The following is a 13,125-nucleotide window of genomic DNA, read 5'->3' as shown; positions in this document are numbered from 1 at the left end:
GTGGATGGTCGGTGGCTGATCAGAGCAGAAGGGTTTGGCCTCAGGCCCCATCTTGGGCCTTGTGTCTCAACCTCTTTTGTTATGACACCGGTAGTGAGAGAATGCTTCTAAAGAGGAAATTCAAGTTTGTCCCTGGTGACACCCCCTTAGGAAGAAACCGATTTTATCCCAAGAGAACTTAACCAGAAAGAGATTAAAATGAGATGTGCCCGGGATATGATCGGTTTCTTCAGACCACAGCCGGTTTTTCTGCCTCTGATATTTATGTATGACTTAGGTTTATAGAATCTACCATCGTTCCCATTTCCAAAGAAGGGTTGGCTTTTTGGTTTTTGCTTTTTATTTGGTAGTGGACTATTTTTCTCTTTCACTAATTTACAAGTGCTGACTTTGGCCCTCTTTCCATTAGGAGATGAAAGCATGGAAATTAAAAAACAGATTACAGGAATGAGGAGACTGCTGAATGACAGTGCCGGGCGAATCTATCAGCGGGTTGGCAAAGAAGGAGAGAAGCTGAAAGAAGAGCCCCAGGACTTGGATTTAGTCTGGCCTCCGCGACTGAACTCCTCTGCTGAGCCCCCACAGAGCCTCCACCCGTCTTCACGTGGCGCGTGGAATGAACTGCCGCCCCAGAGTGGACAGTTCTCAGGGCAGTATGGCACCCGTTCTAGAACCTTCCAGGGCCAGCCCCACTCTGCCGCAAGCTCCAATGGTAAGATTGTCATCAGACATTCAGAATACACCCAGAGGGGTTTGTACTGGCACGTTTTATTTCTTTTCTTTTTTTTTTTTTTTTTTTGTTTTGAGTTGGAGTCTCACTCTGTCGCCCAGACTGGAGTGCAGTGGCCGCTCCCGGCCACCGCAGCCTCGACCTGCTGGGCTCCGGTGATCCTTCCGCCTCAGCCTTCCAAGGAGCTGGAACTATAGGCGCGCGCTACCATGCCCGGCTAATTTTTGATTTATTGTAGAGATGAGGTCTCACCAAGTTGCCCAGGTGGGTCTCGAACCTGCGGACTCAGGCAGTCCACTCACCTCAGCTTCCCAAAGTGCTGGGATTACAGGCTGAGCCACCGAGCCTGGCTCGTTTTATTTCTAAATATTAAAAGTATGTTCTTTGAGATCAACGTACTAAACCTCCCTTAGTCACATGCCTTCACTGAGTTATTTTAAAAGCCAGGGAAGACATAAAGGAAAAAGTTGAAGAGTATTTTAAAAAGTCAGAATTAAGAATCAGGAAAGATCGAGGGCTCTATCTGATGAGTGAAGACTTCCTAATGGAGATTTCAGCCCTTTAAGAAGTTAAAGCTACCATTTGCCAATGTGCAGATATTATCATCACAGAGGCTGAACACACTGGGGCAGAAAGACCCCCCGCTTTGCCATTAAAGAAACTTTCTGGTCATACGGTGTTTTATTAATGTAACTTTTGGCTTACTCCTTCACTTTCTTGTTATCAGAAGTGTCCCAGGTAAAGCGGGGGCCAATAACCCAGTATCCTTCACAGCCCTGGCTCAACCTTCGTTCCAGCACTGAACCCGATGATCCATATTTTTTAACTTGCTCCACTAGGGCTGAGAAATATTTTTTTATTGTAACATTTCCTTAATTAAAATTCCCCAGTTGTTAAGGAAAAAAAAGATCAAATGACAACTTTTTTTTCAAAGATTAAGGGGAAAAAAACTGATGCTTTTTCTGGTCATATTTGTTTTCCATCCAGTGACATTGGATGTTATTTATTCTGTAAATTATATATACATGTGCAGACCCATAGTTTTCACAAAGAGAGCAAGAAAAAGATAAAAGACATTTTCAGTTTCCTTGAAAAGTCAAGGATTTCTTTTCCATTCATTTTCATTTCACAATATCCTTAAGAAAAAGAGAACGATTTTGATTTTTTTTCTAAACGTGATTTTTCAGTAACCTGTTCAGAGGCATGAAAAACCAGCCTGAGGCACTGATGAGACAGCAAGGGACCCCAGAGATGTACAGGTGTCTTCTCTTCCTCTCAATATTACATAAGCCAATATCAAGTTCACATGCTGGCAAACTTCCAAGTTAGAAGGAGAGGGTTCTTTAAAGATTCCTCCATAAAAATAAAAAGTCTGTTCTCTTTAAAAGTAAAAAATGATTTATAACAAGCAGAAAGCATTGGTTTTGTCCTCCAAAAGTGATAAAGATCGTACTTAGAATAGTGACTAGAAATATCCTCTAAGGCCTTCCTGACTCTGCTACCATGGAAGGGACCATAAGAAATAAAATACTCCTACGTATGTGTGGCGTAAGTAAACCCCACATCGAAAAGTTTTGGGTAAACAGTGTTCTATTTCCCAGGATACAGCCAGGATGGCAGATTTACTTGGGAAAATGCTATTAATGATAAGAAAAGTTACAAACATCAATTCCCCCATATCAGTTTGAGAATAGATACTGCTCGTATACTTTCAATAGAAATGCATTATGTATAACTGTGACTACTTTGGTATTTCATTGGAATTATGTGGAATTTTAAAGTTGTAACATTTCAATTTGCTGCAATTTTGAATGTAAATAATTGTACCGCTCCAGACATTAAGTTATCTTTAAGTGTTTCATGGTTTTGCTATGGTGGGTTTTCTATAGTATTTTCAAATGATGCATATTGTCTGATTTAATTTGCATGGAATGTATAATAAAACATACAATTGGAACAAAGCCAGAGAACTTCCCTTGCTCCCTGATGAGCAAACCTAAGTGGTAGCAGTCTCTTAAACGGCTCCATTTTAGGGGAGTAGGGGTGAACATGGTGCTGGAAGGAACCCCACTGTCAGAGCAATTTTCAAATGTTCCATTTCATTCCAAGGACAGTAAGCAGGTATTTGTCTACATATAAGGGCAGCAGAATAGGATAGTTTTATTAAGGAAAAGGCATTAAATTTAAACAGCAAAGAAGAGGCTATGGTGAGAGAGATGTCAGAAATGAGAATGAAGAAAGATATAGAAGGGTTTCCTTTATTAAGTTGGAAATCAACTAAAACATCCTCTATGACATCGGGCTAAAAGACATCCTCCCTTTCCTGTTCCCGTGCACCTCCCACCCCGGACACCACACCCAGAGAATATGTGTGCATAGTTCTGTGTTTTTTTCATAGCTAGACTCATTGGCTTCTTAGTAAGAACTAGCTACTATTTTTTTATTAGGCTGTCCTCTGTGCTAGTTTTTTTGCTTGAACTAGCATGAGTGTGTTTAGCGTTAGTCTTTGTGGTATTGTCATCCAAGATGAACAGGTCTGACAACAGGGAAGCCTGCTGTGCCCGTGTATTGTGTGCGTGTGTTCACACAGGCTTCGCTACTGTGACACAGCACGCACCTTCCAGTACAGAAGTCTGGGTAATTAGATAAAGTCAGACCCCCAAATTTAGGTTGTGAAAATTAGTGAGTGCATTTTCCTTAGGCACAGTTCATAATAGCTGCACATGCTTCAAAATCTGTCAAGATACCTTCTTTTTTTATTTTCCTCTCTGTAATTTTTTTTTGGTTTGTTTGGAGTATGTCATTCTTTTCTTTCATGCTCAGGAGACCTTCCAGCGGTGAATTCATCAGTTGGCTCAAACTGCTGTACTTGTAACTGCCAGTCAACGTTGCAGGCCATTCTCCAAGAACTCAAGACCATGAGGAAATTAATGCAAATTCAAGCAGGTACAAGGATCAGGTCTCGGAATGAGTCCTTTGATTTTTAATGCATATCTGACATCTTCAGTTGGGATGTTCATTGTGCTTTTATTACCCTGTTCTCTCCACCTTGCTGTCCTGCAGTGCCTTTTCAAGCATTCATTGTCTCAGCTTCTTCTGCAACCCCTTCTTTCGTTAGCAAATCAAACACATTTTTTATGGCTGCTAATACATCTCATATACTTACCTATGTGTACTCAGTATACTTCATCCCCTGATCTCCTGATACTTCACAAATGTCAGTTAATTAAATTCTGGAACAATTATATGTGAAGGATCCTTTAGGAGTCATGGGCTTCACCGTTGAAGATGTTCAAGATGTAAGCAGACAAAAAACGTTAAGCCCGGGCTCTGCCAATGGCTTCTCTCTCTCACGTTCAGGAAGCAGAACCTCAGAGACTCTTTGATTTATGTGACTCCTCTTTTTGCTGTCACGACCATTAGGCAAGCTGAAGAATAGAAGAGCCAGTGGATTGTAGTTTGGAACTGGATGCCACCTTCTTTGATAGCTATGTGCCTCTCTGAGCCTCTTGTTTCTTATCTGTAAAGGAGTGTTAATATCTAACTCAGAGGGTTGTTTTCAAAATAGAATGAGATAGTAAATGCGAATTAACTTTTTAAGCACGGGCTCTTTTGTTAGTGTTGCCTTACAAATGGTGGAGCCTTCTATAGAAGTCTGGAAGTCTAGGTTTTCATATAGTGGCTGAGTTTTCAAATCTTCACAATTGGGAGGGAAACAATTTTTTTTTTTTGTCACAGGTTCAAGAAATAACGAATCAATAATATATCATTTTATTAAGGCTTCCCTCTTGTCAAGGCAAACTGCTGCTTGATCTATTGTGTCATGGCTGGTTGTCTGGTCTTTCATTCAGGTATTTAAGAAGTCATCGTTCAGAAACTATTCTTGGTGTCGTGTAGTGAATTCTACTCAAATTTTAACATTCAGTGATATGGTTTTGATATAAAAAGCTTAATACTTACATATATCAGTCACCCAAGATCACGCTTGAAGTAAGGTGAGCTACATCCTGAAAAGCAGTATCTTTTAAGTACTGAATTTGGTTTGATCCCAAGGAAGCAATATGACTTTTGCTCAGGTTTGTAAGCACTGGCTTCAGCCAGTTCTACCATGATAACCTGTGTGTGTTTTGTTTTGTTTTTGAGTCGAAGTCTCATGGCCACAGCAGCCTCAACCTAATGGGCTCTGATGATCCTTCAGCCTCAGCTTCCAAGTAGTTGGAACTACAGGCATGCTCTGCCACACCCAATTAACTTTTTGATTTATTGTAGAAATGAGGTCTCGCCACATTGCCCAGACTGGTCTCAAACCCGTGGGCTCGAGACCAGTCTGGGCAATGTGGTGAGACCTCATTTCTGGGATTATAGGCATGAACAACCATGCCCAGCTGATAACCTGTGTTCTTATTAACCTGACAAAGGTTAACATTTCCTAAATAAGGAATAAGGAGTGCAGAACGAGAGTTGCTTTACCATGTGTGAATTCTTTTCTCAAAGGCAGAATTTGTTAGCATCTAAGAAAATATGCATATAAAATTGTAATGATTTATTTTGTCACTTAAGCTCCTTACTACTGAAATGGCAAACTACAAATTGCAACCATTTAAATCCTTGACTGAAGCCTTTTTGGAATCTATTAAGTAAATGCCACTTTGTCACTGTGTTTTCTTTTCTGAACCTTTGCAGATTAGGGAGGTAAATGATTTCAAAGCTGCAGGATGGCACAAAGGATAAACTGAATAAATTACTCTCCTTTAATTCTCTTTGACTTCAAAACTTGTGTCGTGTGGGTAGATTTACTTAAGGTTTATTGCCTGAAGACTTGGATTTAAATTACATTTAGAAAGTTTCCCTTTATTTTAAGGAGAAGACATGGAATAAGATCAAGCAGTAACATCTAGATGCCAGGAACGTGGACTATGTCTAGATTACAAAAGGAGAAGGAAAACTCAGTCCCTGCATTCTTGAAACCCCAAAGATTTCACTTGTAATTTAGGATCATGAGGCTTAAGAAGCGTGCAGCCTAGACTGTCATGATCATTGCTTTGTGGTTCCTTGGTCTCTGGGGCCACAGACCCAGCCTTGAAAGAGAATGCAGGTAAAGCAGAGAGAAGTTGTCACCTCCAGCTGTGCACAATATACTTGCTGAAGAAGTTTTCAAACAATACTGTTGCCCAGGCCCGCCCCCAGAAATGGCAACTCACTTAATTTGGGGTGGAACTAAGTCATTGCAGTTTTTGATTGAATTCCAGGAGTGATTCGAACGTGCAGCCGAAGTCAAGAACCAGTGAGCTAGATTAATTACTGGTTTAAAAAACTTTTCTGCACTCTTATGTAGTTCGTTCTAATACTTATACATTGCTTTCCAGCCTGGAGACAAAAATATCAGGATCAAAGTGTAAATATTCTTTATTTGATATCTGATAGGAAATAAGTAAGAGGAAACAGTCCATGTTGCTGTGCATTTCAAGGCCTTTAGTTTTCACTTGGCTTCAATTTGTAGGTTCATTTCTGTAAAAAAAAAAAAAAAAATCAGGCATGTCCTATGGTTGTATTCAGAAAGCCACGTTAATACATGAGGATTTAAGTAATGGTGCCATGTCTTCCAACTGCACTTTCTATCAGAATATTTTTAGATGGTTATCAGGCCCAGCATGGTGGCTCATGCCTGTAGTCCCAGCACTTTGGGAGACTGAGGTGGGAGGATTGCTTGAGGCCAGTTGTTCAAGACCAGCGTGGGCAACACAGCGAGAAACTATCTCTAAAAAAATAAAATATAATGAAATAAACACATAAAATGGTTAACAGACGTTGCTTCTCAGAGTGTGCTTGTCGAAACTGTACTGACCATCCTGGATTTCTTTGAGTTCAGTATGTGTGCTTGGTCCTTGTACTGTGCTTTTTATCTTTGGAACTCAAACTTTCTAGATTTTACTAATTTGCTTGATGTGTGCAGAACTATAGAGCTCCTGTCTCTCAGCTATGTAAAACTGAAGTCTAGAGAAGCAGCCTGGTTAAAACCATGTACCATTGTACTTTGGAGATAGTTGATGGGTGGAGAGTATTTGTTTGGTAAGGAAGGAGTTACTAGACCTGATTAAGTAACTAAAAGACTTTTCCCACTGTTTAGTTACTACTGTTACAGAATCATCTCAAGCTACTTCTTTTGATCAGTCTTATCCAAATGATCATCATTGTGTCCTTTTTGGCACCTGTAGCTTGTTAGGAACTGTTTAACTTCAAATGACAATTGGAATATTCCTGAAATGGGAATACCAGGAAGCCTGGACATCTCCACCTAAATTTATGTTCCAGACTTCTTATTACCTTATAAATGCCATGTGACTTTTAAAGTCATACTCAGGTGTTTTCTCATAGATAATCCTTTCCCTACACTGAATTCAACCCAGCAGTGAACTGTCATGATTCATCAGCATTTGGAGCAAAGTCATTCCCCCCACCCCTCCCCCCCAGGTGCTTTTCTGCCTTTAGGACTCTAAAGTGCTCCCGAGCCTTTGGTAACCTTAGGTCCCATGGAAGATTTACCTGGAGTGAGCCTCGTTGGACTTTTGGTGTGTAGAACACATAGATAGACCAGGAATAAGTCATCGTAAGTCAGACACACGTGCCTGTACCATATTTTTGTTTATTGTTTACAGTTGGAACTCAAAACAGACAACAACCCCCAATTTCCCTTATATGCTCCCAGCGAACTACTGTCTCGCGCAAGAGAAATAAGAAGAAAAAAGTGCCCCCAAAGACTGTTGAACCTCTTACTGTGAAACAGAAGCCCTGCGGTTCAGAAATGGAGAAGAAGACAGCAGTGGCCTCTGAGCAGTCTGGTCTCCAAGCAATTGAGCACACCTCCGCGGAGGAGAGCCATGTCCTAGGATTTGGCATTGTTCTGGAATCACCTGCCTCAGATGTAAGTGGATACTTTCTGGCTGTTGACTGTAATGCAGTCTCACTTTCAGGAACTTTGTAGTATTGAGACATTTTCCTCTTGACTAGTTCCACCCAAGACAACTAGAGAAATTTGCTGAATACATGTAGGAAAGAGGAACATAGGACTAGTAATCATTTCCTTGCCTAGAATTAACTCCTCTGAAAATTTTAGCCCTTATTTATTTAGGCATGCTTTCATTCTTTATCTCTGAAAGAAGGCGGGCGATGGCATAAATAATCTGCTCACTAATTTCTTTTACATGTTTAATTTTGAAGTGGCAGTTTTCAATTTCCTTAGTGTAGAGACCTAAAAGAACATAATTAAATCCTTTGTGGATGGGCAGAAATGAATGGAACCATACAGATAAGGTCACACCTTTCTGGAAACACAAACTAATAATAAAAAAGGAGCAGTCGTGCTAATTCTATTTTACATATGCAAGCCACACTGCTAATTAGGTGGCAGAGCTATGCCATTTACTCTATGTAATGATAGGTTAACGCTCTGCAAAGGTTTTCTATTTTAACATCATGACTGGAACATTGTTGCAGTCCAGGATGTTGGATGACATTTGAGATAACCATCTGACTCGCTCTTTTACATCCATAGGACCATAGATGAGTTTTTTAAATCATGTGCTATCTTTGCAAGTGCATACTCTATTTACAATATCTTTCACTAAGAACATTTATGGGGTGAAACCTAACTTGTTGGGAGAGTTCTTAAAATAAACAAGAACGAGTGATCTATCATTATCAGATTGCATAGGATGAGAATCCTGCTGAGAAACTCCTATAGGATTGGAATCGAGCCCTACCTTTAAACTTGAAATAAGAAGCAAGTTGCTCTTTTGAAAAAAAGTGTTCTTTTTCAAATCGTGGGAGGACAGTTGGCCAGCATCTGTCCACACTGGGTCTTCAATAAAGGAAAGTGATGAAAATAATTACCTTGTGACTTTTTAGATAAGAAGAATCACTGGAACTTTTATACCAATTTGGTGTTAAAGGGATTTTTTAAAAAAATCTCTGAACACAGCTCTAATTGTTAAGAAGCTCTTCTGGATTAAAATTTACTTTTAGACAATAATTAATGATGATGTTCTACCCTGGACCAGTCATTCATTCAATTATATCATACTGTTCTTGCAACTAAGGCCCTGGTTTAAACCCCAGGTAGATATTTGGAAACAGAAGTAAATTATTCCACAACGCAAAGCACATTGAGTCTTCACCAGTTTTCATCATACTTTTATTTTTTCCTTAAATGTTCTAAACATTTTTTTCTTCAAAGCATTGATATGTCGGGAATGATCATTTAAGTTGTATAAATCATCTCCCAAATGGGTTGATTGAGTGCTAATCACTGAACTTTCTTCATTTTTTATTTTTAAGCTGCAGATGTACTTCAGAGATCTGACTGAGGAAGATCTGATAAAGGCCTTATGTACATTAGTGAAATAGAATAGAATTTTTAATATCTTACCAATATCAGCATATTTCTATTTATATGTTTTATCAAAATAATTTGCTCGCTATGATTATTTTTGTTAACAAGAGTGGTTAAATTTGATAAAGCACATTCAGAATTGTCCATGAAAATTCAACTGATTGTCTTTGAAAAATAGCATGCTTCTAAAGAAAAGCAAAAAAATCTGTATGGATATTATCTTTACATTATCTGACTGATACACCATTGATTTGTTTCTCCAACAGAAACTGTCTCTGCACCCAGAGCACATAGGTATGATCCCAGCATTGGATAAGGAAATGCTGACCATGGTTAGAGCTCACTGGCATTGATGCGGTGGCCTGTGCAGCCCCTGGGGGTGCAAGAGGAGACTGACTTCTGCAGTGAAGGGACCGCTAAGGCTAAGGCGTCCACGTTTAGATACCCTTCTGAGCTTTTATTATCTCTTAGCCATGAGTCTTTTAAAATTTGGTGGAAGTCCAGAGGAGAAAACAGAAAATTGATAATAATCTTATAGGGATTAGTCTATCAGAGAGGTTGGAGAAAATGCAAGTGGATAGAAACTGTGTATACACAGATGGGCTCTGAGGAGTCCTCAGCATTGGGAGGAGATCAGGTCCCTAGTCGTAGGATTGGGCTAGTGGCCCGGTGTCGCTAGAGCAGTTGTCTTGCTGGTGTTGCCAAAGTAGGGTGGAGCCAGAGAGCAGAAGCCCGAGCGCATCATGGCGAGGCCTCGGTCTTTCTCAGCGGGCAGGAGGGAATCCTTGCAAACTTCCAGTAGAGAAGAATTCTGCCTGTATTTTAGAACAGTGGCTGAAACAGCACTGTGGCTGACAGAGACCGTGAGAGGAGACACTAGAGACAAGGAGAGTGGAAGGAAGGAGCGTGCAGCCCACCAGGCAAGAGAGCAGGAGCGTCTGGGAAAGAGAAGTGAGAGCCATCAGGATGGACAAGGTGGTCGAGTGAAAGCAAACCCCAGATGATTGTCTTATAGAAAGGATGGCTCCTGGCTGATACAGGCGACTTTCACTGAGATGGGAGCAGAGCAAGGGTCCAGCTCTGGGTGGAAAAGAAAAGTGAGTTTCATATCCTCTGCACGTTCATTAGACTCCTGGAGCACAGGAGAAAGGTTATCGCTACAAGCGATGAGAACATGACACAGAAGACCTGTGCGGTATTACTGCTTTTGTAAATATAAAAAATTTACCGTGAATTTCATAAAATTCACATTGTATTAAGGTCCCCTTCTTAAGCTGTGACTCATAGTGTCACACAAATGCAAATGTGCATCTCCTTGGCACCAACACAAACACAAGGGCTCTCGCTAGGCTGTCAGTCATCGCACATAGACCACCATCTTTGGACTGAAAATGATGTCCCTACTCAGATGCAGGAAAACACTAAGCTCTCATCAGAACCAACCGAAATGTCAACACCTCAGGGTGTTATCAGCATTAAGTGGTATGTAGTATATGGGTATGTAGTATATGGCACATAAAAGGTACTCAATAAATGTTATTTGTTTAATCTGCAAACGATGGAACATCTGCATCTGTATGGAGAACTCCCTCCTCAACTTAACTGCCATTTGCTTGTCTTTCCTTGTTATTCTCTCTATACCCACCTACCCCTCTTCAAGGCTCTGCTGTGATTTGAATAATCCTCGTTTATAGAACTTTCTGGACTGTTTTGTCATTATTCACATGATTTCCTATCCTTCCACCACAGCTTCTCAAGAGCAGGGACTTTGTGATAATAAAAATAATAATACTCATGTGCCATCCTGTGCTACATAAATGATCTCATTAATCCCTGCTCCTTGAGGCATTCTCATCCTCATTGTATCGTGAGCCTGCACCAGTTTCCACAGCCAGGAATGGCAGAGCTGGTTTCCCAGCCCCGGTCTGTCATGTCAGAGACTTCTGGGTGCCCATTCTAGTAACTCAGTAATGCTCAGTAACTGTTTATAAGATGATCATTATATGAACGAGAACTGAAAGTTGAAAGTGGGGCTGTTGATTCTGTCTCCTTGGAAGTTTCCAGGGAGAACTTCATGGGTCAGGGAGCAGTCTGAGGTCAGCTGGGTTAAAATCTCAGCTGTGTGTGACCCTGCACAAGCGTACCCGACCTCTCCTCACTCCGTTTTCCTCTGTGGAATGGGGATAGTAAACATACTTACCTCCTAGAGGGGACCAGTTGGAGGACTTCAATGAAGGAATCCCTGTAAAGCACTTAGAACAGTGCCTGGCACATTTTAAGCACTCAATAAATATTGGTTCTTTTCTTAACCTTAGCAGACCTACCTAAGTCCCTTTATGGGAACAAACATAAATATTTTAAAATAAACTTATCTATATGAACGAATGAACAAATACACATAAACAAATAGGGTTTTTAAAAAAGTAGTGACAGGGAGACACCCCTTATCAACAAGGGTGCCTGAACAAAGCATACTTGTATACCTAACCCTAAACTGTACCCCACAATATCCAAATAAAAATTATTGTTATTAAAAAAAGTAGTGAAGTAGTGGCTAGAAGTATTTCTCTTTTGGGGCAGGATTATTTGACCCTTTAAAAATGAGCACATTAAATAAAATTCAAACCTAAATTGCACAGAAGCAAAAGCAGGAACTCAAAACTAAATTTTAGATTTATATACAATATTTAGTTCTTTCTTCATGAGTTTACAACCCAATACTCTGCTAGTATTAAGGAAGACTGTTGTTAATTTCTTACAGTCACTATTTTTCAATATTAGATATGTTGATTTCTGTTTTTCAGGGCAGATATATGTGGCCTAAGTTTGTTTTATTGCTTTTTATTTGGCTTGTTCTTTGGCTTTGGTGAAACACTCAGACCAGTTTTTAACGTTTTTATAATAATTTGTAATAATAGAAAGTGTTTTTCTATTGTAGTTACCATGAATATTCTCCAGTAATCCTCAATGATGCCAATTTAAAGGTTTTAAGGAGATAAATCTGTGGATATTCATCAGCTTAAGATGATTTTGTTAATTTTATATAATTTATCTTAAAATAAATAATTTAAAATGCATTGTGCTTTCAACAAAAGTAGCTTCCAAATTCAGAATCTTTTTTCTTAACTAACACCTTTTTGGCCTAATAAATTGATCCACTGGAAACTAGTAAAGTACACCAAGCAAGTGATTTTTTATGTATTCGTTGACACATTGTCAATGCAGCAGTGTGTGCATGAGAGGGTAGGTTCTAGAGCAGGCTGCTTGAGTTCAAGTCCTTGCTGAGTTCAAGTCCTTGCTTCATCACGTGTTAACTGGATCATCTTAAATAAGTTACTTAACCTCTTTGAGTATTCGTTTTTGTGTCTGCAAATTGGGGTTAATAATGGTAGCCACTTCTTAGGGTGAGAATCAAATTAGAAAAATCTATGTAATGTGTGTTAGCCTAGGGCCTAGAATATAGTAAGTAGCAAATAAATGTGAATGATATCACTGTTTTCCAGGGCATATGGAAATGAATTAAATAGTCCTTGGCCTTCAAGGAGGACATGGAGAAAAATTCAAAATGATAATTACAATATCATAGGATGCAGGATATAGCACAGTCAGAAGGTCACCCAGGAGCCTGGAAGAGCAGGATCTCCCTGCCTGGGGAGGTCAAGGACAGACTCCCAGGGTAGACATCTTGGAGGAGCAGTTTTAGTGGAGTTAGGGAGAAACTGGATTGCCAGGGTTACAGTCTTACGTGGTATACATTTTGGCTCCAATGTCTTTAGCATAAATCAAGCCCTAGTCTTCAGAGTCATTAATTTATTGCCAGAGAAAAAAAGCTAAAAACACATCTCTTAAAGACTGGAAAGTCTCATTATGCAAGTGCATGAGGAAACTTTCAAGGGACCAAATTGTAGTCTCATTTCGAAAATTAAATTCTTAGTCCTACCAAAAATTTGTCAAATAAAAAATCTATGAAGAATTGGCTCTTTAATGGCTTCCTGTAATTTTTATT

At 39.7% G+C, this 13,125-nt stretch overlaps 1 protein-coding gene across 2 annotated transcripts in view; it reads left to right on the top strand.

Annotated features, from left to right (window-relative positions):
• Window positions 1-405: 405 nt before the first annotated feature.
• Window positions 406-13,125, top strand: part of BEND7 (BEN domain containing 7) — a 63,318-nt gene continuing 50,598 nt past the window's right edge. Inside the window, exons 1-3 of one of the 2 annotated variants that reach the window (XM_008065420.1) lie at window positions 406-712; window positions 3,554-3,676; window positions 7,387-7,652. In XM_008065420.1, coding sequence (XP_008063611.1) covers window positions 421-712; window positions 3,554-3,676; window positions 7,387-7,652 — 681 coding nt within the window. In that variant the 5' untranslated portion in view covers window positions 406-420. Of the gene's footprint in view, window positions 752-3,553; window positions 3,677-7,386; window positions 7,653-13,125 lie in introns of both variants that reach the window. The other variant, XM_021716217.1, reaches the window with a different exon arrangement.

The sequence above is a fragment of the Carlito syrichta genome, unplaced genomic scaffold (genome assembly GCF_000164805.1).
Source record: "Carlito syrichta isolate Samal-C Ts95f unplaced genomic scaffold, Tarsius_syrichta-2.0.1 Scaffold308317, whole genome shotgun sequence".
Classification (NCBI taxonomy): domain Eukaryota; kingdom Metazoa; phylum Chordata; class Mammalia; order Primates; family Tarsiidae; genus Carlito; species Carlito syrichta.
Note: the sequence above shows the minus strand (reverse complement) of the source record. Positions and strands in the feature narration are given on the sequence as shown.